Consider the following 25,790-nt stretch of genomic DNA (forward strand, 5'->3'; position numbering starts at 1 on the left):
TTCTGGTTGATTGTAATGGTTTTGTTTATTTGTTTTGTTTTTTTTTTTTTTTACTTTTTTTTTTTCCCCAGAAAATGTTTAGAATTTCAGTTTTACTTCCAGTTAAAGCAGAGCATGGTGAAATCTTATTCATATTTTATTGTATAGTAAATAGTGAGCTTCAATCAGAATTTGTTAATATTTTTAAACAACGGTGCAGAGCAAAACTAACATTTAAGAAAAGTCTTGAAAGAATCCTTTGTTTTTATATTTTTTGTGAACAAACTCATGTTTGTTTCTTCTTGCCATGGACTCAGAATTGATGATAGTCTAATCACTAAAGTAAACTATATATTCATTTTAAAACAGTGCCTAGTTATCTCAGATTGCTGTAAGAACATATCTACATCCTGATGTTCAGTAAGGGAGGATCTTGGCTATAGGAAAAGCAACTATTCAAAGTAAACTTAGAATGAGTACCAGTTCTTTCAGTTAGGTGTTCTGCTAAATTAACATGACAATACCTTCTTTTAAAGGCAGAGAACTGTGCTGCATGTTGCTCTTTCCATGCCTAGTAGGAAAAGACACCAGCTTTTGCCATTAATGTTGAACAGACTGCACATAGAGAAATTACAATGAACATTTATGGCCTGATTCAAAATCTGTGACAGTGTTTTCATTAACTTAGCAGCCTTTGAACTGGCACCAGAATGCTTCTGCTCTGTTTGGATTTCTACATTTCAATGGCTGTTAGACTTCAAAATGAAAACGAATGTAGGCGGTTGGATTTTCATACCCCTGGGATTTCTGCTTTCACTTTCTTCTTGGTTTTGCGCTTTCTATGTCACTCTTCAATGAAATATGTTTTTCATTTTGCTCATTTCTGTAATGATTGATTTATTCTTCTATACAATTGGCTTCAAAGATAAAAGCAGGGGGTGAGGGACGGATCAAGGCTCTGAAATTAACCATCTCACATTCTGAAGCTGATGCCAGAAGCTGTTTTTGTCTATACCTCTGCCCTTCATCACTGCATGCCCTACAAGCTTTCACAGCTGCTTCACATTTCCTAACTTTTGCATCTGCAATGGTGTACCTTATTTATTGGTATTTTCTAACAGTGCTGTATTTTGTTGGATGAATTCAGTTATTATATTGCTTTACACTGGTAATAGAAGGTAAGGTTATATTTATGTTACTATCTGGGTTTTGTATCCTCTTTTTTTTTTTTTTTTAAACAGGTTTTCATCTAATTATAAGCTAGCATCATTAATTTCATCCCTGAAATCGCAACAATGTAGTCTTCATTTCAAGGAGTTGGAATGAAAGTTAAGATACCACAAATGGCACCAATGAAATCCTTTTATTTTGACATTTCTGTTAATGATGCTTTTATTAGGAAAACACAAAACAACCAACCCACCAGCAAAAAACTTGCACCATTTTCAATAGGGAAGGGAACACATAAATTTTTTTTGTATTACAAAGTGCATTTGGCGAAGTGTCATGCATAAAGCATAGAGTCAGTCTCTTCAAATTCACAAAATACTTACAAACATGGACAGATAACGTTAGCAGTCTGGAGTGCCACCTAAGCTGTGTCCACTATCAATTGAATACCAAGGCAAGAAAGTAAATCTAGTTAAGTACCATTTAAAAACATCAAGATAGATAGAGACAGAGAGAGAGAGATTAAAAATACTGGAAAAACAAATATTAGTGAGCACATTCATAGTCAGAAGATTGTTTCAGAATTAAAGTTTTATGAAAATGGATGGAGTTAACATTACATTTTATTTTCAAGTAACTTCATAGCTGTAGTGACGGCTCCTTATAGTCAATATCAAATAAATAAATAAGTTGAATAGTAAGCTAACATGGTGATAATACTACAAATGTTTCCCTTACATACTAAGCTAATAAACTGAATGTGTAATGACAAATTTAGCTTCCTTTAGAAATAAATATAAAATACTCCAATAATTTATTTTTCTGTTGTTTTGAACTGGGATCAAACTATGCTTCTTCACTGGGGGTGCTCAGATGGTGGATTCTTGTGTAAGTTTGGACCTTAATTAAAATTTGTCCAGATCTTGTAAGGTTCCCAAATCTATCATTTCTGTAGAATTATGTTGGGAACTTCTGTATTTAATTTCGGTTTTTCAGAACACACAGCAGATGATCCCAGCGTGGTAGAGCTGCTGCTGTATGTTTTTTCTGGTTCTAGTTGTTGGAGATTGAATAGCACTTGGTTAGCTTGATGGAGCTGGAGGTAACGCCTGGTAGCTCCTCCTCAGTCTTGGGTTTTGCAGAACCACAGTAAAAGCTGCTTAAATTTCCTTTTTATTGTCAGATTTCAGGCTCATATAATAGTGGCCACAGGATAAAAAATTTATTGAAGGGAGAAACATAATTTTTTTTTTTTAAACTTAATGTGGATTTTTTATAGGTAGTAGTGAAACTAAGGAAAGTAAAATCTTTCTACTGTTTTCTCTTGCAATCTTTGATCAAGAAGGTATGCACAAAATTTTCTGTGCCTTATGCAGCAAACTCCGTATTCTTAACAAGCTCCCTACTAAAGCTGATAAGTAATGAACAGAATATTTAACCAAGATAACTCCTAAACTTTCAATATTGAATATTATTCTTTAATAGGGTGACTTGAATATTATTCTTTATGTCCATTCTTGAATGGACTTGAATATTATTCTTTAATGGGGTGACTTGAAAGCTTTCACTCATAAATTTTATATAACCTGTTATTCATTCACTGGAGCATTTTATAATACATTGGTTAAGTATTGCTGAGTAAAAGGAACAGTAAGGTACGGTTCAATAATAAATATATTTATTTCTGTATTATTTGTGTAAATGATGCCTACTTTTTTTAAAACTTATTAGAAGTTGCTTACAACTACTAAGGGCTCTCTGTGCAGTTTATAACTGCAGGTGAGATATAAATACTGAGGTTTGCATTGAGACTGTAAAGGAAGATGAAATTTCATATGCAAATAATTTCATATGAAAATATATGAAAATAAATGTTTTGGAAACCTTTCTTTAGACACTTTAGAAAACCTTCCCAGCATACCAACAATTCAGTTAAAATTTGTATAAAACTTTAGTAGTTTCTGAATTTTAATAATATAATTTTTTTTTGAGACATCCAGCTACTACTGCAGTTCGTAACAAGTTTCACATTAACCTTTTGTAATGAAATCCTGTTCATTTGCATTAACAGCTGTCACCCCTGTACAGAGTTTTTGTTCTTCAGGATGCCTTCTAATGTATAGACAAAGCATCATCACAAAACCTGTGCTAAGCTAACAATTCCTGTCATTTTGAAGATCCTTTTTAATTTAAAAAAGAAACACAGAAAATGCAGAGCTTTACTGATGTCTTCCATCTAACTTCTGTTGCTTTAACTCACAGGCTGGTCTTCCTCCCTAACCCCTTTGTTAACAAGTGGTGGTCCTGTCCCCCTGGGTGGCAGGCCCACCCTTCTTCACCAAGCTGCTGCCCAGGGAAATGTCACTTTATTATCAATGCTGCTTAATGAAGAAGGACTGGACATTAATTACTCTTCTGAAGATGGCTATTCTGCCTTGTATTCTGCTGCTACGAATGGACATACAGGTAAGTGATACTAAGTTTTGTAACAGCATTCATGTGAAATCGTGAAAGCATATTTATTTCATGGGTTTTTAATAAGTAGGTCAAATGTGTGTTTGTTTTGGAATTGAAATTGAGATAGATAAGATTATATGACAAAAAGTCATAATACATGTATAAACAATGCTTCTGGAGGCAGAATTTTGTAACACAGAAAGCATTGTTGCTAGTGGTAACATTCTGCATGGTGATTCTCCACCAGGTATCATCACCCCATGTTCTGTATCAAACTAAAGATCTTTTAGATTTCTACATGGAATATGCAGGAAAGAGTAGGTCATCACCAGGGTTTCGATCTTCTGCAGCAGTGGTGAAAATGATGGAAGAAGGTTTCAGAGTAGTATGTTACTTGGGAAATAAAAAAAACTGTCTTATTTTTGAAATAGATCAAACAGCCTTAGTTTCTTCTCGCAGCTCTACTGAGATAACATTTTTCTTTCCCCACTACCCCAATTCTCTGTATTGATGAGGTGGGATATTTGAACCTTTGAACAGTCAGTTTTCATATTTTATGAATATATTTATGAAATGAGGCAAATATGTTAGTAACAGATACAAATTTCATGGATACAAACGCCAAGTGATAATTTTAGACTCGTAAGGCTCTCAAACAGCATCTTTTTTTAAAATTCCAGCACACATTACTGTAGCTTTTTCTACTTATGTAGAAATCTCCTAGACTCTTACACTGCAAATAATACCGTTATGCTGTTTTGGACATAAAATCCACCAACACCAATGACAAAAACAAAATCCATCTATTTTTAGTAAGGTCAAGATTTTATTTCACAGTAGAAGGTGGAACATCTGCCTTTAATGCTGCTGCTTTCAAGAGTATTTTGTAGTTTTATTTAACAATATGTTTGTTGGTGACGCAATTAGAAAATCTCAATCCAGTGTTCAAAATAGTATTTAGAGAGACTATTCCATTTATTGTTCTCAAGTATTTTAAAAATAAGTCAAATTAAGATCCAAAATCCATAGCTAGGGAGATAGTGTACATTTTTCTGACATGGTCAGGGTTAATTTTACTACCAGACATAGGGCTAGAAGTGATTTTCCCTTTATTTGGAATGTTATATTTTGACTTTGCTTGCTAGGTGCTATGGTTTACTTTGTAGAAACATCTGGACCTTTTCATCTGACAGATTCTTTTCCTGTTGCCAAGACCTGTAAAGTATTTTAAAAGTACTTTATTTGTATTTTATTTTATTATTTGGCACTTTTTTCCCGAACTTTTTATCTTCAGTATTAAGTCCAAATTTATTATATTTATTTCCCCACCCCCCCCACTGAATGAATGTTCTGTGGAATATGCTAGGCTTACATCCATTTCTCATTGCTGGTGTTTGTGAGAAACTGTAACTGACCCAGCTCTTCTTTACTCTTTTTGTGTTCCTAATATGTTTCAAAGCAAATACCCTGATTTTCAATTACAATTACTAAGCAGCTCTTACTGACACCAGAGGCAATTAGGTTTCCTGTTTTATTGTCAAAATTACAAGTAAGAGAGGCATTTGACAGAAGTATGAGAAAACAATAATAAAAACAAACCATGCATATTCATCCTGTAGTTGTTTAGTGTCTTTTACTTTTTAAGCTAAAACATGTATTACAAGTATTTTAGTGTTGCTCTTCTATTTATAGTTGACAGGATGTGAAAAACACTTTGTTGTACAAGTCATTCCGGTTTCGTGACTGAATGGACTGTATGAATTCGGAATGAGAGAATCTCACAGCAGCAGTACTGGTGTCTCTTTAATGCAGTATATGAAAATTTTCAGCATTAGATGTAATATTTTTGGAGAAAGGGTTTTTGTTTTTAATATGTAATCCTTTTTTTGTTATTTGCAGTTTGTTCCCAAATTCATGGGTAGGTGCAGCTCTTCGAAATGGAGACTTTGAAAAACAGATTTATATAAAAATATATAGGCTTAAGAAAGGAAGCATAGGAATAAATCTCTCATTTAGAAAAATACTTTATAATAGCTTTTTTCACTAACCTGGTGGAAAGAAATGACACTAATGACATTTTAAGAAGGATAATATAACTCATTGTACAGATTTTTTTCATTATGTTCAGTAGGATTTGCAATAGTAAGTTACTCTCTTTTGGCTGGTTTTATTTTTCCTTAGAATCATAGAATCATTTAGGTTGGAAAATGCCCTTAAGATCACTAAGTCCAGCTGTAAGACTGAACACATAATTTTACCCTGGTGGGTGATCATACCGTGATTTAATTTATTGAGAATACTTTCAACCTGGAGTTAGTGACTGAATAGATGCACAGCATTCCAAGACCCCTTGTTTTTACTAAGTCAACTAGCCAGATTTTCTGATTTCTCCTAGGAAATAGTTGGCCAGAAGAGTAGCTCTGCACTTGTTAAAAGCCAGCATAGTGAGTACCTCCCTTCAGAAACAGACACCGTGTTGCAGAGAGTCTGGGAAGACTGGAAAGCAAATGACTGCTACACATTTTTAGTGATGAAATAAAGGATTTGAGATGTGTCCATAACTAGAGAATGGTAGAGCACATTGTAACCAGCATGGTGGCAGCAACTGTTTTGTGTTTTCAGCCCAGTCTGTAGAGGAAATTGAGTTACGAAGAGAACCCTCAAATTTTCTTTCCTAATCTATCCTATTTGCAAAATGTGTAGCCTTCCTGGTCAGGAAGAGTTGCCTTGAGAGCTGCAGCTGAGGGTTGTTCCAGCACATGAAGCTTTTAACAGCTGCTTTGTTTCCAGCACACACTGTTCCCGAATCTGTAGGTCTGAGAGAGGGAACTTCACACCCTAAAAGCATACACCAAACACTTCCTTTGTGTTTGAGTGGACATCGGGAAGCTGTTAATTTTATGATTTAACCACTAGATTGGGATAGCTGAACAGATTGTTTTGTCAGGCCATCTTGGTTTGATCCATTAACAAAGCAGGAGCCACTTCAGACTATTGACCACTTGATAACATGTACAGTAGTTCACTTAGCTAATGTACCTGTATATCTGTATTGTGTTGCCAGTATTCTCTGCCGCACACAAGGTCGTTAAGGAGGATGGAATAAAATAAAGACTTCATGAGTCTGAGAGATGTAAAGAGAATAATAATTATGTCCTTTGGACTCAGCTATGTGTTAATCATATGCATTTATGGTATAATTGATTCTCTTCTATCCTGAGTATTTGGAGGCTGTGGCACCCTCATTGATAGGAAAAACTGGAATGATGTGAGAAGTAGAAAGAAATGAGGTGCAGAGACATACAGCTACATGGAGTCAGCTCTGCCAAGCCACTGGATGTATCTACATGGTGTTTGTCAGCACTCTGGAAGAACTAACTACCCAGCTGTGGTGGAAACCAATAAAGTATCCAGGTGTTTGTGTTAATATGCGTCCATGTTTTGTTTTTGCTCTGACCAAAACCTAAAACTGAGTGACAACATCAGTGTCTGTCTTGTGCCTGCCGTTCTGCTCAGTCATCTCCACTGCTGGTTAGTCTGTGGCAGATGGCAGTGAACTGGCTTTAATAAGCCTGGACTTACTCAAGTCACACTTCTTCAAATCCCGATCCAAAATCCATCCAGAGGACCCAGGCTTCTTGGAGATTGTTGTTCACTGACTTTATATGCCACCAGAAAAGGCTTGTGTACAGCTTACTAGCTCACATGGTATACCTTATGAAAGTAGCTGTATTTCCTCATGCTTGCACCTGTCCCTAAGAATAAACAGCCCTTTTCAATGACCTTCATCAGAAACAGTATTTTCACATAGCTAAGCTACAGCCTAAATGATCTGCCAGTCAATAATTGTGAGTGAACCATACCTTTCTAGAAAGGTGTTCTTGTTCTGTGTGTTCTTCATAGCTTTTGCATGGCAAACATATGCTTTATGAAGAAACCAGTGAATATTCTAGCCAAATATGTGTAACTGATAGAAGAAAATGTTTTCAACATCCTTCATAAACTTCAAAGGTATTTTAAAATGTTAAGCAGAAATCTGTATTTTGGAGTTAATTGTTTAATGTAAGACTGGGACTGACAATGGAGAGAGGAAAAAACCCCATGTTGTGGTTAGCAGAGTATTTTTTCTGTACAAAATGATTGAAAATATAATTTTATTTTAATTGGTATTATCTTACAAGTGGCAAGTTAGGAAATACTAGGTAACTTAGTTAATTGAGAGCTTCTTTATTACTTAAAAAACCAAGTCCTGGTAGCTTATCCTGACAATCAACCTTTTCTAAAAAAAAATAAAATTCATGTCAGATCAGATGACTTATTTAAGAATGTATGAATCTTAATTTACAAGAATTCACAGAGGTTTAAAATTTATTCCTTAATGTTAAATATTTATTTAATCAACTCCACAACATCTGTATTAATATTTGGAAGATTTGTAACAGGAGTAAATGCATTCAGGAAATAGTTTGGCTTAGATTTTTAAGTAACTCTGAGTGCATTTTTCTGATATCTAGAGATAAGCTTCACAAGCAAAGCTTGGCTTCAGGACCTCAGTGCTGGGACGGAGCACGTTAAGCTTGCTCAGAAATCAGGCCAGGAGTTTATAATTGCTGTTCTAGTGGAGCTTATTTTCAAAGTCATAGTTTCAACTACAGAAGACTTGTTTTATTTTGGTCTAGAACCAGTATCAAGAATATAGAGCAGATTGTTTTCTTCAGACGTAATTGCATCAAATGATATTCCAATTTATGGATGAAAAGCAGTTCAATTACTGGGTAATTAATTATCTTAACTTGGCTTTATGATGGTGGAATGAGGCTGGTGCTATTTTTAGCATGCTGTTTTGGAAATCTATGAATGGGAACAACTGGGGGAAGGTTTGAGTTTGTCAGCTTGTCTTATTTGTCATTTCAGTCCTAAGCCACACCATCCTAAAACAAGATTGGCTATCATGTTGCTTAACTTACGTGTAGCTTGTGTGCATCTCCCCTGTGGCTGTCATATTCGGGCTGTGTCATGTGACTGCCAAAGGGGCCGTGCTGCCTTTAGGGGCTGCTACATAACTCAAATCCCCACTTCAGAGGTAAATTGGGTAACACTGTGGGAGCTCCCAGCAATGGGCACATATTTGGACCCCAGTAGAATCCAACCCAAGCCCCTTTTGCAAAAGAGTGGTGATGCCCCCATGGAATCAATTCTCAACTCTCTCCTGCAAACTGCTTCCAGAGCTTTTACTTGGGTTCGCTAAGGTATGTGATGTATAGTCAAAAAGATTTGCTGCTGTTGCCCCTTGAGCAGGTTTTAACTTCTGGTAATTTTAATCACTTGTTTTTGTTGCATCAGTCTATCTTTCTCCTCAATTTATAGATTGTGTGAGATTGCTGCTGACTGCAGAAGCAGAAGTTGATGCTGCTGATAAAAATGGCTTTACACCCTTGTGTTCAGCAGTCGCTCAGGGACATGTCAAGTAAGTGAAGTCTTAAGGTTTTGCCTGTCAGCTGTTACTCATTTTTATTTTCTCTTTACATGATATTATATGCTTTTTCCATTACATTACTGTTACATTTTTAGGTAACTGTGTATTTAACTATCATTTACTGAAAATATCTACTGAAACTCATATTTAAGTGCCATTCTGGTTTTAATATTGCAGCTCTTCAGATTGCTGACCATGTTTTCTTAGTAACCATAGTATGATACTGGTCTACATGGGTGCCATACCTTTGAATTTCTTATTTTTCTTTGAGTTATCAGCCATAATACAGGATAAACAGAGGAAGAAGGAAATAAATTATTTTGTGCTGGTTGTTTTGAAGAATAGAGAACTGTAAATATCATACTCAGAGACAAAATAATATTAATCTAAGTATTCTCCTGAGTGACAAAGAGTCAAATGCTTTCAACAACAAAACAGGTTTTTTAAGGTTTAAGGGTTGTTTTGTTTTTTTTATCAGTAACTTTGAAAGCCTGAAAGTTAGGTATGAGCCAAAGAATCTTTCTAAGAACATTCTTCAAAATGTAGTTACAGTAATTTCCTTTTATTTTTTTGAGGCTAATTTTACAGATCGGTGTTTTATGACAGCATGATTAGAAGATTCTGTTTTCTTTTTCTACTGAGAACCAATATTCAACAATTTATCCAGATGATTCTATTTTTCCTCACTTTCCCTCTCTTCATCAGAGGGGCTGAAGACTGATGTATTTCTGCTCTGCAGCTTTACTGTCTATCATAGACTCATACGAAATAGAACTGAAAGTTGGAAGCAACCATTAGGTAATCTCTTCCAGAGCATCCTTGTCCAGATAAAACCGCTTTACAAATGCAAATCTCAGACAGCATGGCTAGGAATCTTTATTACATACTTTACCTTTGGTTTATGTATCTTTGGTTACACTTATCTTTCAGGTTTTTATTCTTTTAATGATTCACTTTACTATTTTTAAGGATTTTACTCTGATATAGTAACATGTAGGGGTCCGAGTCTTTGAGTGTTATACTGTAATAAGTCCTGACCCAACAGTGATGAAGAGTGGGATTTCTGTCCTCCTCATGATCTTCCGTAAGTGTACAAGGATTGTTAGTTTCTTGCCAGTTCTTGGAGGACTTTAAGCTTATTAACTAATGGACATCTTCTACTGGAATTTTTAATACGGAGGTAGCAGATTCTTAATAGCACATTCTGAGCACAGAAATACATATTTCATTAAATGTCTCGGTTGTTTTACATAAAATCTGTAAAAATTACATTTGACTTCACAAGACAAACCAAAAAATACACTCTTCACGTTTTCTTACTAAAATAAATGTTTTAGATGTTGGTTAAATAGGAGGCTATATATTTTTCTTACCCTCACAACACTTTGCTGTATATCATCTGCTGTTATGATATTGCAGATTTTATATTCTTTTTCCTTTAGAGTTATGTAAGAGTATGATATCTCTAAATGCTTTCCTTGCTTTCACTTTTTCTAGATTCCAAACGTGAATCAAATTGTAAAAGTGAGCATGGAATAATAGGGCCAGCCAAAAATACCAGAGAGACTAAGAATGCTTCAGGTTGTTTGATTGGTTGATCACTTTAAAGTTCTAGCTCAGAAAAAAATCAGTAATAGGCAGAATTTTGGGCAATAGTATTGTCCCTCCTCTTTCAAATGTTGTGTTGCATAGTCCCTGTTACTTGTACTACACCACTAAGAATCTGGGGTTAATAACAGCACTAAACTACTATCAATTACACAGTACTTGCCTGTGATAGATTTGCTAGCCAGTCCCCTGTGACATGTTCATTAACCTTATTCCTGAACTGAGACAATACTATCGTTCCAGCCCTAGTTACATACTCCGGGAAAAAAAAAATAGTTTTTTGAGGATGTTCAGTAATATCACCAATTCAGAAAATGCTTTTAGGAGAAACTTTCAAATCATTTCCCATGTGGTCCAGGCTAGGCTGACCTTGCATGCTGTTCAGGTGGAAAGTCCATGTAGCATTTCCAGAATCATTTAATACAATGCAAAATAACAAATCAGATATTTTGCTATAGCAGACTTAAAACTCAATCCGAATTGCTTTATGGAGGTGTCTTGTTATGAGCCTGTCTTAAGACCTTTGTGACTAGATGGTTAGGATACATGTGCAACATTGCTAAGGTAGAACATTAATTATATTTGTGGATTTTTTGTTCATTTAAGCATTTTCAGTAAGCACAGCTACGTAATTCGTATTAATTTTGTATGGTTTGCTCTTTTCTAAAATTGTGCATTTTGTCTTTATCGGGGTTTTTTTTATGACTAAACAACTTGAAAGAGATTTTTTTAAAAATACTTGGGTTTTGTTGTGTGTGGGTTTTTTTTTGCTTTAAATCTGTAATTTCTTATATACATACATTCTTATATATGTCTTACATTATTTTAAATAGTTTGTCATCTTCTTTGTCATAGTATGGTCTCCTCTCCAGTAGTTAGTTGGCATTGCATTAATTGCCTTGAGGATTTATTGTTGATCTCATTCTATTCATGGACTGATAAATATTTACCCAGAGATGGGGAATTAACTTCGTTTATAGCCCATGTTTGAGCTGCAGAAGGACTAGACTGGCATTAATATTCTTCTAAAATCTTGAGAGTTGTTGAAACTCTGGGTTTGGGAAGGGAAAAGGAGCCATCCCTGGCACAAGAACTGGGAAGAAAATGACCTACTGCTACAGGGTTATGAGGAAGTATGGGATCTTGCATCCATTACCGCACACCCTAAGCCATCCTTCCGGAGTAGCTTCCATTCAGGGATGTGAAAGGTAGATAGTGCCATTTCTGTTTTGCTGGCCCCAACAGGTTACTCTTCTAGGCAGGTGACCCTTTTGTTGGTATCTAAAGCTAGTCCTAGTCCTTCTTTTTTTCTTTTTCCTTCTTTTAAAAAGTATTTTAAATATCAGTATTAAATCAGATTTTAAATATCAGTCAGCAGAAAATATTACTTTTTTTTTTCTCAGCTGAAGGTTTTTCTTAAGAATCTGTCATCAGATTTTAGTAGCTTTGTGAAATTAAATGTTTTGCAGTCACATATTTTGGATTCATCTACAGTAGTTTAAGATTCAAGTAGTTTAAGATATGGTATTCTATGAGGATTTACAGGTTTAAAGTAATCTGATTTTCTGTCTTTATGCTTACATATAAAATTGTACTTTATACTTGTGTATACATGATGGATAAAATTATGGGTAGATCTGTAAAATCAGTACTTTATTAAAAATATTTAAATGTTGTAAGTTATAAAGATGTTTTGGATATCAAATATAAGATTATTTTACCGCCTTACTGTTTGCTCTAGGTGTGCAGAATTATTAATTATGTATCAGGCTGATATTAACCATGCTGCTGAAAGAGGACAGACACCTTTGTACCTGGCCTGTAAAAATGGAAATAATGATTGTATTAAGCTATTGTTGGAAGGTGGAGCAGATCGAACAGTAAAAACCAGTGTAAGTTGAAATACTTCATAAAGTACCTTGTATAGTATTGAATATCTGCAAACAACCGCGAAATATTTACATTAAAATATTTATTTAAAGGGTGTTTTTTTTTAAAGGTGGAATAAGCAACGTAATTTGAAATTAATATTTTCTTCTTTTCGTAATACTTCTTGGGGTTTTGAAGCTGTGTGTTGTCTAAAATCCTGTAAGTTATGTGACTTTCATATCATTTTACATATTTCAGATTCCATCTGCATTTTGCACTGCATTTGCAAAACAGAATTCCTTTATTTTGACTTATTTTTAAGGTGGAGAAGTGGAGATATGGATTATGCTTCCACCTTTTATGTTAGGGGGCTTTATTGTTGTCTTTGAGGGGACCTCCACCCCCAAATTTGTCAGCCAGGATTGTAAAGTCTGATATATCACAGGTGACCAAAAGCAGTGTATCTATAGAGGAAAATGAGGAGGACTGTCTCAAAACTAACATGTAGGTATTGCCTTTTTTGTGTGCTTTCCTGAAGTTTTTCTTAAGACTTGATGAAAACATGACTATAAATGGGGGATACAGGCTGTGAAGAAACAGTACAAAGACTCTGCTATTCCACAGATTTTATTTATTTATTTATTTATTTATTTGAAAGTAAATCTATTTTGTTTGAAATGAGAGGAACTTATGATGGCAAAAGCATGAAAATATCAGGCTGATAAGTTGATTAACTTATGAAACAGATTATTGCTAGAATCGTGTTAGTTTGATACATGATAAGGAAACAGTTTATTAACAACATGTAAGTCCTGTGTCACTTAGACTCCACTGAAAATTTTGAAGTCTTTGTCTCTTGGACTGTTATTGGAGAAAGCTGTAAAATTTCCTTTCTGCTACATTTTATCCCCTCTTTTTCTTCCAACCCGAATATATGCAAGCAACACTGTTTTCCCAAAGGATTATTGTCACTCTTGCTTATCTTTTTAATTTCCAAACATTGCCTTCCATTCAGATTCATTGCTAATACAAGTTCTGCAAACATTTTTCTATGTGTTTAGTGGGAGTGTGCTTTTCTTGCTTTTGCTTCTGTAGGATGGTTGGTCCCCAGTTCACGCAGCAGTGGATTCTGGTAATGTTGACAGTCTCAAGCTCCTTATGTACTACAGTGAACCAGACAATGGGAACTCTCTGACTGATCCAGAGCCTAATTTAGACTACTTTGAGTTATACAAGAGAGAAGACGACTATAGCACTAGAGTAAAGCCTGTTATTTCTGCAGATCTCATCAACCATGCTGACAAAGAGGGTTGGACTGCTGCCCACGTAGCAGCATCGAAAGGCTTTAAGGTCAGTTTGTTTGAACAAGTTACTGTAACCTGATAGAATTTAGGCAAGATAAGTCCTTCTTTTTTTATCTTTAAAGAACTAAAACTTATGTGTCAAATCTGTGTTTGTTATCTAGTTTATTGTCATACTTAATTTAACAGAGATAGTGAGATAACTTCTCACTGGAAAATTTATCCTAGAAGCTAGGTGTCAAATGAAGTGAATTGTATTTAAATGCCTATTTATTTGGGAAAACAGCAGAAAAAGAAAATATGATTACTTGGATTCTTACTTTCAAAGTTAAGGTGAGGTGAATCCACCCTAAATGCCAATTCATTTGCTGTTCTGCACTTCTAGATATTAGATGGACATCGTTCCCAGATACCATTAGGGAAGATTTAACTATGAACAGTTTTCCCTGAGGGAAGGAGGGGAGAATAAAAGAGATGAGAATCAGATTTGTGCAGTAATACATAGTTTAATTTGTTATTCTGGGCAGCCTTTTTAGCAGGCAGTGAATAAGGTTTTTGTATGTTGGGATAAATGATAACATGGAAAATAACGTGACATGTCTTACTGATGATAAACAGGAAGATTTGGGACCTTGCAGAGACTTTCCACAATTGTATTTGAATGCATTTATTGACTTGAGAGAGGTTTGCGATATTAAGAAGCTAAAGAAAGCTTAATAGCCATCTTCAAGTACTGTTAACACTTCCACTCCATTTTCTAATCCTTTACCTACATTACATGTCATTCATGACACTACATGATAGTTGCATATAAACAGCGCTGGCACTTAACACCCTTTTCTTTTGAGATTAGTAGTTGCCATTCTTTAAAGATGAATTATGCTAGGCCATATTAGCTGCTATTTCATAGGCAACAGAGCCAACAGAATTATCATTTTACTAAGGAAATAAGCCTTATTACTTTGTTGTCTCTCACTTCTTTCTTCTCTACTTCTCACTTTTAGTTCTCCGCTTTCTGCTGTCTTTGCCATTCATTGCACCCATTTGAGCGACAGAATTAAGTTACTAACCTGGCAAAAAAATACGCTTTTTTTTTTTCTCCTAGTCAGTTTTCTTTTGGTAAAGTTAGTGATCTAATTGGGTTTTGGTTTTTGGCTGTTTTTTTTTGTTTTTTGTTTTTTTTTTTGTTTTTAAAAGAAGTTCTAACAAGTGCTGGAACAGCAATCTGGTAGAATTTAATCTTCACATAGAAATATAGCTTGAATGACTGTTATCTTTGTGAAAGGTGTCAGAGTATCAAATATACTGACAAAAATCTTTCTGTTAGGACAGGTACAAAACAGGTAACAGTAGCCAAACCTGCAGCAAGTATTAACTAGTATAATTCCTGATGGTGTCTTTTTTTAATACGGATGTCTGTCCTTGAAAGGCATGTCTGAGAATGACAAAGCTTTCATGAAGGCCACCTGTGTTGTTGTTGAACGGATGATCATTAGAAATAAGTGTCTTCTGAGCACTGATGAATAATTGAATGCAGTTTTGAAAGGGCCATGTCCTGTGCTTTCCCCCTTCCCTCTTTTTCCCCTCTCCCTCCCCCACCTAGTTTGGAAGGATCTATATCATTAACGTTTGCTTCATGTAATAGTATGATTGTACCAATCTAAATTTATCTGCTACTAGCTTGTTTCTAATGAATTGTAATAATTTTTTGCTTTTGTGAAGCATATGACTCTTTTTGGAGTCCTTGAATTTCAAGAGGGCATCATGTTGTTGGCATGCACAAAGTGTTTGTGCTCTGACTTTAATAAAAAGATTTACTTGATAAAGAAGAGGCTTACATATTGTTTTTAAAATTATTGTTTTTCTTTTGCTGCATCCCAGTCAGGTATCAGGCACAATGGAAACTCCTGTTTGGTGAATCACAAAGTGAAAACTGGTTTTATGGATTGCCATCTGAACAGATTTATTAGTTAGTCCGCATTAAGCTTTAGAATTTCTTTTAATTTTGCTTGAGCATTGAGGCCAAGATGTTTAAAATACGATGCATAGTTGGGCTTTTATTTCTTTATGTGAATACCTGAACTAGTGGCCAGATGTTAAGAACTTCTCAATTCAGCTTAGCACGTGATGTTTGAAGACTGTAGAAGCCTGGCTGTGTACAGTATGCTTTTTCAAAATCTTGGTTTGAGACTTTCAAGTCTGTCTGCCTTAAAATATTTTTACTCCTGGCTTTAAAGTCTGTGAGGAACATTATCTGGACACTCAGAAACCCTACTGCTGGCCATCTTTGTAAGATGTGTAAGAATTTCAGTTAGGAGTCTAACTGCGTATTGGTAGAACTCTATATTGCACCAAATGGACAAGTCAGTAATACAGTTCTTACCTTTGCAGAACTGTCTAGAAATCCTTTGCAGCCATGGTGGACTAGAGGCTGAGAGAAAAGATAAGTGTAATCGAACATTACATGATGTTGCTACTGATGATTGCAAACATCTCCTAGAAAACTTAAGTAAGTAAATGTTATCAGCATGACATAAAAATGTTTTTAGTAAAGAGCTTGTGGGACAAAAAAGAGAAACTTGAAAAGGGTAGCTTGTCACTTTTTTGGCACCACAACATTAAGTTTCCTTAACCTGGCAAGTTTCTATTCTCCAAATTATGAAAAAGCATATGGTAAAATTCTGTTAGAGGTGACTAAATTACTTATTTCCTTGTTTTTAAACCTTTTGAAAATATGGTATACATGTGCAAGCATCCATAATCTCTAAAATTTCTGAATTTAACATTAGTAACTACTTTTTCCAAAGCTATTATCCCCTTCTTATTTTTTCTTCAAATTCTTGCATTAAAAAACCCAAATGCTTAGTTGCCAATAGCTGTCAAATTTGCTCAGGTTAAAACAATCATCTAGTTTCATCTGAATCTCTTCTTAAAGCAGAATTTTATTTGTCACTTCTTTAGTGTTGAGGGGATTCTTTGTTCTAGTCTTCAAAAAAAAAGTCTTGGGGACAACATCAGACAATGTCCTTTTTCCAATATCAGTAACTTCTTTCAGGAGATTGTTCTTTTGTTGGAACCTGTCATTGTCTTCCTTCTCCATAAGTTTTCTCAAAATTCGGCAGAGCAGGATGACCTCTATATTTCTTGAGTTAGAACTTAGTCCATCCACACATTTTGTGTTTGCTCTGTATACTCAAAAGTATTTGGGCTCAGTTTCTCTTCTCTCATTTGTTAAGCCTGTAGTTAACATCAGTGCCACCATAATTAGCTTTTTTGCCCCAAGAAGATTTGACCTGTGGAAGCTTGGAAACACCACTTTTATATGTGCATACTCCTCAATAAGCCAAGACTGAATTTTGGGTAACTGTGCATGTACCATCCTCTACCTTCCTCACAACCCAGTAAGGTTTCCATTGTAAGGAATTATATGCATGTAGGACAGGCGAATGTGCTCCAACAAATCTGAAAGATGGGGCAGGGTGGGCCAAGTTTGCCAACTGTGCCACAGAGGACCCATACAGTGAAATTTAGGCATACACTGCTCCTCTGTCCTAGGGTCCCATTTCCTTGTGAAGAAGTCAATGTAGTTCCTTTAGCTGTTGCTCATTTCCCTGAGATCCAGCTCTCGGAAGGGCAAGCCTTTGATACATTCCTCACAGTCCCTCATCCAGAAGGGTGCCTTTGAGTAATCTTTTCCCTATGGTAGGCTACTGGGTTTAAATCAGAGCTTTTCTGACATCAGAAATGCTTCATTGGTTTGTATCAGCAGAAGACTTGACTTCCGAACTCAAAAGCAAAGCTGATGTTGCAAGATTTCATAATGAGCTGATAACTTTTTGTGATGCACTTATTTTTAATATTGGAAAATTTCTGAAAGGTACTGTTTTGGCATTAAAGTTAGAAGATAGTTTCATTTTAACTTTTAGTCATCTAAATGATTCAGACTGCTGCTTCTGTTGTGTTTCATTTTTCAAAAAAACAAGATTTAAGAAAACTTTCTTTTTCTAGAATGTGCATGTAAATTTTGTACTTTCTTTTTTAATATTTTGTCAATTTACCTTACAGCAAATCAAATACACGCTTCCAAGTGAATGTTCTGTTTTACCTCTTAGCTTTTTATTTAAAGACATTTGGCTCAGCTGTTTTCCACTTGTGCACCAGTGCCAGTAAAGTGCTTTCTGCGTTGATAATAAAAATGTGCACAACCACAATAAACTGAATCATTACGACTACCTGCCATATGTCTTTATTTATAATAAAGAAATTAGTCTGTAAAAGGGAAATAAAAGATTAAGTTATGTCTTGCTTCCTGTTGTTTAAGCATAATACTGATTTTTTTTGTAATGTAAAAAAGATGGATACCTCTGTTTGTCATCACTGCTCCGATTTGATGGTGGTGATCTGTGTGCTCTTTACCATTTGCTTTTCTGTAGAAGGAGTTCTTTTGTAGCTTTTATTTGCAATATTACATGCTATTGGTCTTTAATAATAGGACTTTTTTCTAACTGAGTTTTACATTCTTGTTTTTTGTTTTTCAACAGATGCTCTTAACGTACCTGTAAGGATTTCAGTCAGTGGCATTGAACCAGCCCATTGTGGTACAGAAGAATTTGATACAGAAAACACAATATGTGCTTTAAATATCCGCAAACAGACATCATGGGATGATTTTTCAAAGGCAGTGAGTCAGGCAGTGACAAACCATTTCCAAGTAATTGCTTCTGATGGATGGAGGAGCCTAGATGACCTGTCATTCAGTAGTGCTGCAGAATCGAACATTGGCCTCAGTGCAAGCAGTATATTATCTGTCAAACTAGGTATCAATATTGGTATAATAAGAAAAAAAAATGGGGGTTTTCTTGAATTTGTGAAATCTTGTAAATAAGATAAAAATATCTTTAGATTTCTGGGTGTTTTAAAGCTTAGACTAAGAAATACCAATACTAGTTATGAAACTTTGAACAGTGCTGGCATGAAATAATTCTTTACTTTTAGTTGTGTCTGATACAATTCATTAATCACCTTGGGTACCATGAGGCCCTATGTTAGCTTGTCCTTTATTCAATTTAGTAATCCAGAAGAGAGAGAATGAAACAAAGCAATTCAAAGCAAGGCCCACACTATGTCTTTACAGTACATGCAGGATGTACAGTAAATCCAGACTGTAAATCCTCAGCATAGGTAGAACAGAACTACTAGTGCTTTATTTAACTTCACTTATCAAGGTAAAACACACAAATCTTTAAAATAATGAGAAATTAGCCAAAACATGGTAGTAATAGTAGTAGTTGTGTAGGATTCTGAAAATTCATGTGCCTCATCTTGAATCCTCTTCCCCCCTCTACCTATCACCCTAAAAAAAAACCCTGTTCATATTACACCGGGCAAATAATCTTATTTTACTTTAATTTGCATTAAAGATAAATAGCAGACAGGCTAACTATTAGACTTGTGTCTCAGTTGGCAGAAAACATTATTATCCTCAGTCGTATCAAATAATAGTATGATTTAATGCATGGAACTCTTTGTGAGCAAGTGAATATGCTTGAGCATAAGACACTTCATATAGATACAAGGAATATCTCTTTTTTTCTTTTTAACAGGAAACATTTCATGGTCAAGAGGTCAGATTTTTTCCCAACCACCATGGGACTTTTTGAAGAACAACAGAGCTGAGCATATCACAGTGTTTTTGTTTGGTAATTGTCAATTAATGATTTTCAGGTTTGAATGTCAAGACAGTCCATATGAAATATGTAATTTGAAAAGCATTCACTACTGGGTTTGTTTTTCAGTGTTGTTTGATCCTCTTGCTTGATCCTCAGAAATATCATGTCCAATTAATTGTTTAACTAGATTTGAAAATGTCTACAACATTTAGAAAATATGCTGGCCCGTATATGCCCTACAACCTTTTTCGGTTGTGTAGTAGTGTCCATTTTACTTATGTCATGGATACTCATGAATCTGTGTTGCTAGATAAATCATTTTAATTTGCAGAGCATGCAGTTTTAGGACATCACTGTAGAATACTGCATGGAAAGCGTATGTATCCATCATATGTGCTTATAAACATGAGAGATTTGTAGAAGTTACTTGTATGTCTCTTTACAAAGGACCTCAGGAAGGCTGCCTGAATAGTGTGACTTATGCATCTATGATCCGTCTTCAGACACTTCAGAATTACCTCCGCCTGGTAAGTGCTAGGCTATCCTCTCTCTGCACACTATTTGTACATGAAAATACTTCTATAATACTGTTGACTGAAAAAGTTGTCTACTCTGTGAAAGAATGTCAAGACTTCTAAAATATGAATGGGATGAAAGCTTTTATTTTAAAATAAAGATCCCCCTAAATCTTACCCCAAGAAATTTAGTCATGTGAGGGTGTTAACTTCTTCAAATAGCTGCCATCTAATTCATTGAACTGCTTAAGAAAAAGTATTAAAAGCTCTGAGATAGCTTACTTCTTTCTAAAATTATTTTATTTTGCTTTTTGAGGGGAAAGTAAATTAGAGTAAGATTCATGTAAACAATTATTTGAGACTTGAATTTTATTACTAACATATATATCTCCTGTAACTCTTACAATTTATTTAATTCCTAAAAATGTAAGGATGATTGGATAATATGAGTTAACTTTCATAGCGCATTTGTTTAACATTGCTAGTCAAATCAGAATTAATTTTAAATCAGCGTAATTTCTGCAGTGTCCTTGGTTAGTATTTTATGTTGTTAGAACAGTTACGTGCCACAGATTGCTGCTGCATTCACCGATATTGCACAAAGATACGATTTTATGCTGTTACTGACTTTTTAGTAATAATTTTACACTTAAGATAGATTAAATCATTTTTATTCCGCAGTATTGTTAACATGATCCCATTTGAATTGGAAATAAAGTCCATAGTGTAAGTCCTTAAGTTAGGAGCAAATTAATCTACTCTGATTTTAACATCATTCTGGTTTATCTATTTTGATTCAGTGATTCCAAAAGTCATCCTTCCTACATGAATGTTTCAAGATTTAATGATTGTTAGAAAGAAAAATTACCTTTTCATGTGGTTTTACAAATAAGGATCTAAATTTATCAATATGTTTCCAAGATGTATGAAAATATTGCCTATTTTGGAACTAATATAGTAAGGATTATTAACTCCAGTAGTGCAAACCAAAGAATTTTGTCTGTTAGATGCCGACTGTCTCATGTAGGTAAAAAAAACCCAAACCAAACGTGAACTTTCAAGAATAATTTATTTTCTGTCTGTAGGTTGAACAATATCGTAATGTCATTTTCCATGGTCCAGAAGGAAGTTTGCAAGACTATATAGCATATCAGATAGCAGCCTGCATGAAGGTATTAACACAGGCAAATACATTTAATTAGTTCATAAATTAGAGTTTGCACCATTTCACCAAATCTATAAATTTTCAACACAGCAAAAACAAGTGGCTGCAGGATCCCCATGTGAAATCGTTAAAGTTGAAGTGGATGCTGGTTTCTCTAAGGAGCAGCTTGCAGAACTGTTCATCAGCAGTGGTAAGGTTATTTCAGCAGGACTGGTTTTGGTAATTTTAGGAAAGTTTTTAATGGTACAAAGTAAAGGAAAATATTAAAATCTTCTGCATGGTGGCATGTCTTAACAGAACCCATAGTTTTCCAGGTGCTTGGAGAATAATGCAGAATAATCAGAGTCTAAATTGAGGTAGAAGTAAGTGTGACAGTCCAATAGGGAGCTCTGTCAAAAGTTCATGACATTTAAGTAAAATGAATAGTTCTTAATATTTTTTGCTCATTTCTTTTTCCCTTTGTGAGCCTTTAAACGCTATGTGCTGTGGTTCAGATCTACTGAATCAGAAATAAAGATCTATTGTTGCCTTTTACTATAGCTGTTATATTTTTTAAGAAAAAGATATGAAAACGTAAGCTATAATTATTACAGTGAAGGAGTTCTTTAAAAGTCAGACCACTTGCTTTTGATATATGCTTGTTTACTGGATATTTGTGTGGATCTGAGCCAAATTTTGTCACCTGAACAGACAAATTTTACTGCATATGAGTATTCTGACCATTACTACAGGACGAAGTTGAATTTCCGTTGAAATCAAAAGTTTTATCTTAATAGATGTGAATAGCTACCTGTAGATTAAAGTCCTGTTACTTGGGTGCTCCACAATAAAGCATTCTCAGAGTGGTCAGTAGGCTGTACCTGTGTAAATTCATGATGAATGATTGGGAAGAGGGGCAAAAAAGGACAATGTAGCCAAAGATGAATGACCTTGAAAATGAGCAAATTAAATGTAGAATCAGAAAAATGGGGGCACATGGGTCAGTTGTGTGATATGCTTCCTTTTCTCTGGTATTGTTTAAATTAATTTGGCTCAAATACAGTTTTGCTGTTTGCAAGCAATTCTCGGATATGTAGCTGCTTTCATCCCTTTACAGCTTTCTTCTTTTTTTTTTTTTTTTTTTTAATGAGTGTTTAGTTTGGGGGATTTTTGTTGACAAAAATTAGCAATGTAATTTGAATCTAACTTTGGTAGCAAGACTTCGTTTTCACTCAAAAATCTGGGAGTTTTCTTTTTATTACTATGGCCTCTTCTACAGCTCTAGGATTTTAACTTTAGTTATGCAATATGGTCATTCACATTAAAAATAAAAGGGATAAATGTCATTATTGCTTGGGATAGCCTGGTGTTCCAGGAACTGTAATTTACATGTTTCATTGTCTGGATTGAAAGAGGGTGGGCTTTAGGCATTTGAAATGAGACCAGTTTTGATTGCACCAGTGCAACACCTCTGGATGCATTCTCATGTGCTGCCGTGGTGAAACTTTGAGACAGCCAGAGCTTTGAGAGAATCAGCCCCTACATTTTTCCTTCTCAGTATGGGCGGATCAGGAATACCAAGAGGGTTACCAATCTCATAAACGAATGTTTTATTCAAACAAACTAGAATTACTAACTTTTGAATAGAAAAAATACAATTCAGTGAGTGAGACTGAATGCTGATTTCTACCTGCTGTGCATTTGCAGTGTGGGGCATATTTTTCAAGTATGCTTTCATCCTGGAGCTTTCATTGGCTTTCTTGGTTGCAACCTCGACAAAATCTGTGCTCTTGAACAAAAGCAGAGCCACCTCATGGGCTTGTACAACTGTGTGCAGTGCTATGTTCTGTTTGTTAGCATACTTCCCAGTGTAACCTCAGTGTAGGTCATTTTTTTCCCCAGGAAATCCTGGTCACAGTTTGGAGCACAGCTTGTGTCAGTGATTATTCCACATGTCATTTTCAGTGCCATCACATTGCTGGGAGAGGAGAAGAGAAGTTTAGTCAAAAGTCAGTTAGGCTTTGGTGTCTGGCCTGCAGGCAAGAAAATCATTCCTAGTCTGGTTTATTTACTAGCCACTTATGAAAGCTTTTGGATGCTTTACTTTGTGTCAGCCACACTTCTCTTAATAGCCTGTGCTTGCGTTTCAGCCTTGTGCTGCTGGTAGAGTCTCTCATTTTTCTGCCTGCTTTTTGACCCATTTTTCTGCCACAACTTCTCTCCTAGGAGAACACCCTCCTCTCTCTAAATGGTTCCATCCATCCTGCCATCCAGCTATATCCTCTTAGTAAAACAGGGCAGTAACATTCAGGAATCTGCAATAATAATTAGCAATAATAAGCTAATACATAGCAGTCAGCAGCTACAGTGAGTTTCTCTAAGTTTTGCCTTATTACTCATCATTTTACTTAATGACCATCTTTAGTACTACCCTCAAAAAGTTATGAAACAATGCAAGACACAATGTACTCACAACCAGTGTTTTGTTTAATACTTGTATTACAGAAGCATTCACCTGGGATTTAGTTTTACAGGAAGACCTGTAAACGCTGTATCTTTAGGCAAGAAGATGTTAAAGTCAGGAAAAATAAAGGAAAATACCTGAAATGTGAAAAAATTATGTGTATATATATGCATACATGCATATATATATACACACATAAATATGTAAAAAAATTTTATGCCTATTAAGCTCAGGCACTGCTGTTTGTGCCTCAGACTAGCTCTGATTACTTGGGTGATTCTTAAAGATATTGAAAAAATTTTTGAAGAGAGGATAGTAGCAAAGAAAAAAGCAATCTTATAGAATCACAGAATCATTAGGGCTGGAAGCGACCTCTGGAGATCATCCAGTCCAACCCCCCTGCCAAGGCAGGGCCACCTAGAGCAGGTTACACAGGAACACATCCAAGCAGGTTTCGAATGTCTCCAGAAAGAGAGACTCCACAGCCTCCCTGGACAACCTGTTCGTTGCTCTACCTGTGTAAAGAGGTTCTTCAAGTTGAGGTGAAACTTCTTGTGTTTTAATTTATGGCCACTGCTTCTTGTCCTGTCACTGCGCAACACTGAAAAGAGTCTGGCACCATCCTCCTGGCACCTGCCTTTCAGATACTTATATGCATTAATATGATCCCCTCTCAGTCTTCTCTTCTCTAGACTAAACAGGCCCAGCTGCCATAATCTCTCATAAGAAAGATGCTTCAGATCCCTGATCATCCTTGTGGCCCTCTGTGGACCTTTTCCAGTAGCTGCTTATCTTTCTTGTACTGAGGAGCCCAGAACTGGACACAATACTCCAGATTTGGCTTCAGCAGGGTTGAGCAGAGGGGGAGAATTACATCCCTCAGCCAGCAGGCTCCTCCCAGTGCATCCCAGGATACTATTGGATTAAGTTTCTTACAAATGTGGAATATTCTGAACTCTTTCATCACTATATAGTATAAAGAGTACATGTTAAAAGTTTAAGATGTCTTACAGCAAATTAAATAAATGTTTTCAGAGGTCTTTGCTATCTTTTGTGTTATATTTATTTTCAATGTGCTGAAATACTTCCTGTCTATGAAGATCCCATGATAGCCATTTCAGGAATATATTTTAATATTAGCTTTCAATTATTTTCTTACTGTACAGTATGATATTCTTTCCATTGTTTGATTTTTATGCTTCCAGTTTTGAACATCTTATGCAGTCTGTTTGCATCTGTGAACAAGTTAAAAGGCAAAAAATAAAATAAAAATCCTGTGTCGCATTAGTAGCAGTAAAAGCTGTATATATAAGTAAAAGTCAATTTTCATAAGTAGACGTTAATGGGATTTTTATATTTCAGCTTGTCTGGTCCCAGTTAAACAGCCTCCTGTAAGCAAGACAACTATTGTGATTTTAGAAAATTTGGAGAGAGCTTCTTTGTCTGAATTACTAGGAGATTTTCTGGCACCTCTTGAGAATCGGAGTTCGGAAAATCCTTGCATTATTCAAAGAGGTATTTAAAGAATTTGGGATGGAGAAATGTTTTTACTACAATACAGCTGTATTATAATACATGGCAAACAAGGGAACAACAGAAAAATACAATTTATTCAGGTTTTAATTTTATAGCAAATAGCTGTTCTTAACCAAATATAGCAAGTTTTAAGGCTAATTTATGGTGGCTGTTTTCTTTCTGTCACTGTTTCTTGCTTTTCTGTGAAATTGTGCTAAAGCTTTGAATATTTCAGTAAAATGGTTTATGGTTCTTTTTTAGCAAATGGAGTTTCTGGTGCCTTTTACTTTCATAAGAACTGCTTTTTACTGGGGACAATCGCAAAGTGTCATCTTCATGGCTCTGACCTGCTGGTTCAGCAGCATTTTCGTTGGGTTCAACTTAGGTGGGATGGGGAACCAATGCGTGGTTTGCTTCAAAGATTTTTAAGAAGAAAAGTTATAAATAAGGTAAGAACTTTAATGTGTTTTAGCAATTTTGTTCATCACCAGGTCTGTGAAATAATATGTACAGTGGTAATGTCAAAAGCTGAGCAGATAACCAAGTTGTTTCAGGAAAAATATACTTCTGGGAAGATAGATTCTGTGTAAATGTTGTGCTTGGCCTCATTTAAGAAGGTGTGT

General features: G+C 35.3%; 1 protein-coding gene across 9 annotated transcripts in view; it reads left to right on the forward strand.

Annotated features, from left to right (window-relative positions):
- Positions 1–25,790, forward strand: part of CTTNBP2 (cortactin binding protein 2) — an 88,314-nt gene that overhangs the window by 45,640 nt on the left and 16,884 nt on the right. For all 9 annotated transcript variants that reach the window (XR_009728401.1, XR_009728400.1, XR_009728399.1 and 6 more), the window contains exons 5-16: positions 3,412–3,615; positions 8,974–9,073; positions 12,432–12,582; positions 13,655–13,909; positions 16,252–16,369; positions 18,402–18,677; positions 19,464–19,559; positions 19,977–20,056; positions 21,130–21,216; positions 21,300–21,399; positions 25,015–25,167; positions 25,429–25,616. Coding sequence is in view for 6 of the 9 variants with exons in the window: in XM_061373049.1 (XP_061229033.1) it covers positions 3,412–3,615; positions 8,974–9,073; positions 12,432–12,582; positions 13,655–13,909; positions 16,252–16,369; positions 18,402–18,677; positions 19,464–19,559; positions 19,977–20,056; positions 21,130–21,216; positions 21,300–21,399; positions 25,015–25,167; positions 25,429–25,616 (1,808 nt within the window). In the remaining 3 variants the exon portion in view is untranslated. The remainder of the gene's footprint in view (positions 1–3,411; positions 3,616–8,973; positions 9,074–12,431; positions 12,583–13,654; positions 13,910–16,251; positions 16,370–18,401; positions 18,678–19,463; positions 19,560–19,976; positions 20,057–21,129; positions 21,217–21,299; positions 21,400–25,014; positions 25,168–25,428; positions 25,617–25,790) is intronic.

This window comes from Neopsephotus bourkii, unplaced genomic scaffold (assembly GCF_033783945.1).
Source record: "Neopsephotus bourkii isolate Nb327-2 ecotype Australia unplaced genomic scaffold, CSIRO-AGI_Nbou_v1 NB_1624, whole genome shotgun sequence".
Classification (NCBI taxonomy): Eukaryota; Metazoa; Chordata; class Aves; order Psittaciformes; family Psittacidae; genus Neopsephotus; species Neopsephotus bourkii.